Source organism: Tripterygium wilfordii, chromosome 19 (genome assembly GCF_013401445.1).
Source record: "Tripterygium wilfordii isolate XIE 37 chromosome 19, ASM1340144v1, whole genome shotgun sequence".
Classification (NCBI taxonomy): domain Eukaryota; kingdom Viridiplantae; phylum Streptophyta; class Magnoliopsida; order Celastrales; family Celastraceae; genus Tripterygium; species Tripterygium wilfordii.
The window spans coordinates 9,453,752-9,457,963 of NC_052250.1; the positions used below are offsets into that span (position 1 = coordinate 9,453,752).

The 4,212-nt window shown below is 37.5% G+C and overlaps 1 protein-coding gene across 1 annotated transcript; it reads right to left on the reverse strand.

Annotated features, from left to right (window-relative positions):
- Window positions 1-347: 347 nt before the first annotated feature.
- LOC119986092 (heme-binding protein 2) lies at window positions 348-1,688 on the reverse strand. Its single transcript, XM_038830642.1, has 2 exons — window positions 1,400-1,688; window positions 348-923 (listed from the first exon to the last, which is right to left on the reverse strand). Exons 1-2 carry the CDS (start codon window positions 1,648-1,650, stop codon window positions 491-493), a joined length of 684 nt encoding a protein of 227 aa, XP_038686570.1. The 5' UTR covers window positions 1,651-1,688; the 3' UTR covers window positions 348-490.
- Between the last annotated feature and the right edge of the window lie 2,524 nt (window positions 1,689-4,212).

Here is a 4,212-nt window from a genome sequence, read left to right on the forward strand (position 1 = left end):
TAGATTATATGTCTCGCACGACCTTGCTCTCCCTATTCTTCTACAGCTTCCAGAAGCCTGTTCTTTCTCTTACCCTTGGTCGATCATCCCCTTGAAGAGCTGGGCCGAGTTTTAGGTCTTCATTATTGGGCCTGGAAGTTATTGTTATTTGTTATTAAGTTTGGGCTTGCTTTAGTCTTGGGCCCATTTTTTGTTTGCTTCATTCAATACTTTTCCTGCAAACGAGTTAGATTTGGAAATCATCAAGCATGAAGCAAACAAAGTTTTGGAGACATTGCAGCATTAATAATGTGAGATGGGTGACAACAGATTGTGGCCGTTAGTCGAAAGGAAATTATTGTCTGGCATGGAAGCAATTTCACTTTAGTATTAATACAAATAGACATGTTTTATTCAACCTTACTATTAGAACTATCCGACGATCAAATAGGAAACTAGGAAATACATCAGCACTAGCATTCTTATGCAGTCAATTTCTTCCATCTCCTCCTCACATGACCAACCCATTCTCTATATCAAAAGGAATCCATATCTCATTGACGCGATTATCGAATTCAAAAGGAGAGTTGTATTGTGCAACAACATAAGAAGTCGCGGAATCAGCACCATGGCTTCTCTCGATAGCAGCAGACCAAACAGTGTCAACAATACTAGCTTGTAAGGCAGCAGCTTCCTCACCAACATTGAAATTCGATACAAACCCACCGAATTGTCTTACTGCTACATATGTGGGTTTCCACTCTTGGATATGGAGACCCACTGCTGGAGGTGGGTTTGCCTGGTTTGCTTTTGGGACATAAAAGCTAACAGTAAATGAGGATTCACAGAAGGGTCCATCGCTTGGTGAAATTTCAGTAATCACTGGACCTGTCATCTCTATCTTTTCCTCATACTTGTTGTTCCCTTGAATGTAGTCAAAGAGCCTGAGAAAACGATCAAGAAATATATGTTCAAACAATTCGCATGCTAGGGTAATTACTGTTTCTTCTAAGCTTTCACTAAATGGGTGCAGGACTCTAAAGTAATTGATTGAACTATATAATTAGATTTCCCGACAAAAATTTTTTGTGACGAGAGAACCTACCGAAAGCACAGTCCGTCAAACTCACATGAGTCAGTCAAGACTTTGGCCGAAATCCAATGCGTAAATAATATTAAATTGCACCAGAGTAAGTGTTAGAACATGCGACCTACTACGCACATGTGCAGTGGATGTTAGACCCTGCAACCTATCACGCACATGCGTTAAGAGGTTCAAACAGTTAAATTAACCATGTGAACCAACGATTTTTGTTATTAGATTTCCTTAAGTTTATTCTAGAAAAGACTTTAGAAAGCATGGACAAGGAAGAATCAACTAACTTAAACATAATAAGAAGAAACAAGTACTAAATCTTACAGTAGGAAACCAGTTCTGGTTGCTTCAACTAGAGAAATATCTGGGAGTGGAGCCGTTGACATCCACACAGAAGAATTATAGCTGCGAATTTCAAAACCATCACCAGCATGAATCACTTGATAGTCTGGGCACTCTATGTGACTACAAGTGGGTGGGAATATCCCAACATTCTTGGGCCAGAGATTCAGGTTTGCATTTGAGAGGAGGTTCAAGAGAAGAGAGAGCTTCAACATGCCCAAAGCAGCGGCCATAATTTGAGTACTAGAGAGAATTTGACCAAGATATCTTTTTATGTACTGAAGATGGTAGAAAGATAAGTGTAAGATTGCATAGCGTCCACATATTTATAGGATAATGTTTGATACACGATGACTCATTAGAAACCATGAATTTACAACCTCGCCATTCCCAAGACCAAGAATCATATCAAATTTTAGTGGGGTGAGATCCAACATATTATCTTGTCAGTGGCCAAGCATGTAACTGAATATTCACGTTTGCATTTCACGTTTGCAGAATTCTAAGTCTAGGAGTGAGAGGGAAGAGAGTTATTTTAGTGGTCATACATATAGATTTTATCAGTTTGATTTTTACCCTCAATTCTCAGTATTCACACTTGTCTCCCCTAAACCATTCCGTGCATTCACTCAAGTCCTCATGTAAAAATTTGGGGTTTTACATTCTTCCCCTTAAAATAATTTTGTCCTCGAAGTTCAAACCAAAACGGCAAAACCCAAATGTCGAAGTCAATTGATACGTTACCAATCCCACTCTCTCTAGAATCTCAAAAGGTTGAACAAATCACGAGGCAAACGTGTCTTGCTCAATGAATCGTTGTATCCCTCTCTTAGAAGAACCCCTCAATCCTATATCGATACAAAATCATGTCGTTACAAAACTACTAAGCTCTATCATTACAAAATCATGTCGGAATTCATGGTATACGAAGTGAATCGCACAATCACGGCAAACACTATAAAAGCGAAAAAATATCCCTATGGGACTCGATAATCGAAGATTTCCCAATGGGGTAATGCTCAAACCTAAATGAAACACAATATACTGACACGATGAAAGAATGTTAAGCCCCCGAATCAAACAATACTCGAGTAAAAAAAATGTAACGATCATATGAAAGAATTCCACGAGATCAGTGTACAACACAACCAAACACCAACAGAAAAAAAAGGGTGACCTATAAAGCCAGTAGAGTTAAGTACCTGATAGGAACTCAAATACCTATATAACAAGTACCCGAAGGAACAAAATCAAATAATCAAACGGACGACAAACGAACGACAAACGAACATTGAAATGTTTACAAGATTATACTACTTAGACTCAAATAAAAAGTGGGCGTCCATGTACACCAGGTAAATAGTTTGAAACCTTGACTGTTGGTTGCTTAAAAAAGAGTTTTGAGCGCCAAGCACACTCAATTGATTTGAGCATTGGAGTGTCCCTATGAGGGTTCAACTTGGGGACCCCTTTGCTCACACTTCTCCCATGTAGTAGTCAACGAACAGCTGAACAATCGACTCCTAATAGCTAGTTGGACCACCTTATATGTCGGTAGAACCAAGCGACTTTTGAACGTGATCACACATATACATGTTTCTCAAAAAAAATATTTTCATTTTACATATAGTAAAATTTTAAATTGAAGTGCTTACCAAAAAAAAAATTATTCGAGAATCGAAAATTTTTAAAATTTTATATAAAGTCATATTTAATATCATTTTTTATTTACAATGAGACAAAAAAATTTATTGCAAATTGAATAGTTTATAAATATATATTTTTTAAAAATCATTTATTATAGTAAATGATAGAGTTTATTTGTTTAAATGTTGATCGCCTATTTTGTGAGTAATGGGTTAGTTTATCTATAAAACCAATAAGACAAATATCAAAATAAAAATTTGTATACCTTTGCACAAGTTAGAAGAAGCCAAATTGTGGAATTGAGATAAGAAATGGTTAGTGGAGAGAGAGACCTTGAAGCGAATTGTTGAAGATAAGTTAGACGATGGAGACAGTGAAATAGCCTGAAGCGAACAAATATTTGAAGACATTTGAACCACTAAAATAATGTGAGATGGGTTACAACAGATCATGACCGTTGGTTGAAAGGAATTATTGTTTGGCATGGAAGAAATTTCCCTTATTATTAATAAAAACAGACATGTTTTATTCAACCTTACTATAAAAACTGTTGATCTAAATTATCGACAATCGAATTGTTGAGGATGAGTGGTTCGGCTTTGAGCCTAGGTCCACGATGCAGAATGATATGAAGTTTTATTTATCACTTGTGATTACAGAATGAGTAAGAAATCCGAATCCCCCTTTTTTGTCCTAATGAACTCCTTTTATGCTTTTCTTGAGCAGTTACTAGCAGTTATGGCAGTTGGAGAAGTTCATAGCAGTTTGGAGGAGTTTGTTGCAGTTTGGAGCAGTTTGAAGTAGTTTCGGCTGTTATCATTAACGAGGAACCGCCTTATCTTCGACTTCGTCCCTTGGTTATTGATTCGGCTTTACTTGTATCGGCTTTGTATTGCCTTTTCAAATACCAAGTCCTTTTTGGACTGTATGTTCTGGTCTGATTGTTGTTGGGCTTCGGGGCCCTAGCCTCTGTTGGGCTTTTATCGTTGTTGGGCTTTGGGGTCCTAGCCTCTGTTGGGCTTTTATTGTTGTTGGGCTTCGGGGCCCGTTTGTATTTGTATGTAGATTGCATTGAACAGGACCCATAATTTGTTGAGGTTGATCTTGACCCCTACACTTTGCCCCCTATTTTTAAGTTTGATTTAAAC

What these genes read in the sequence shown, in the direction of transcription:
- LOC119986092 (XM_038830642.1), bottom strand. Translation starts at nt 1,650, where the DNA reads ATGGCCGCTGCTTTGGGCATGTTGAAGCTCTCTCTTCTCTTGAACCTC. An exon ending in ACCAGAACTGGTTTCCTACT is followed by an intron (nt 924 to 1,399) that starts GTAAGATTTAGT and finishes TCGTTTTCTCAG; the next exon opens with GCTCTTTGACTACATTCAAG.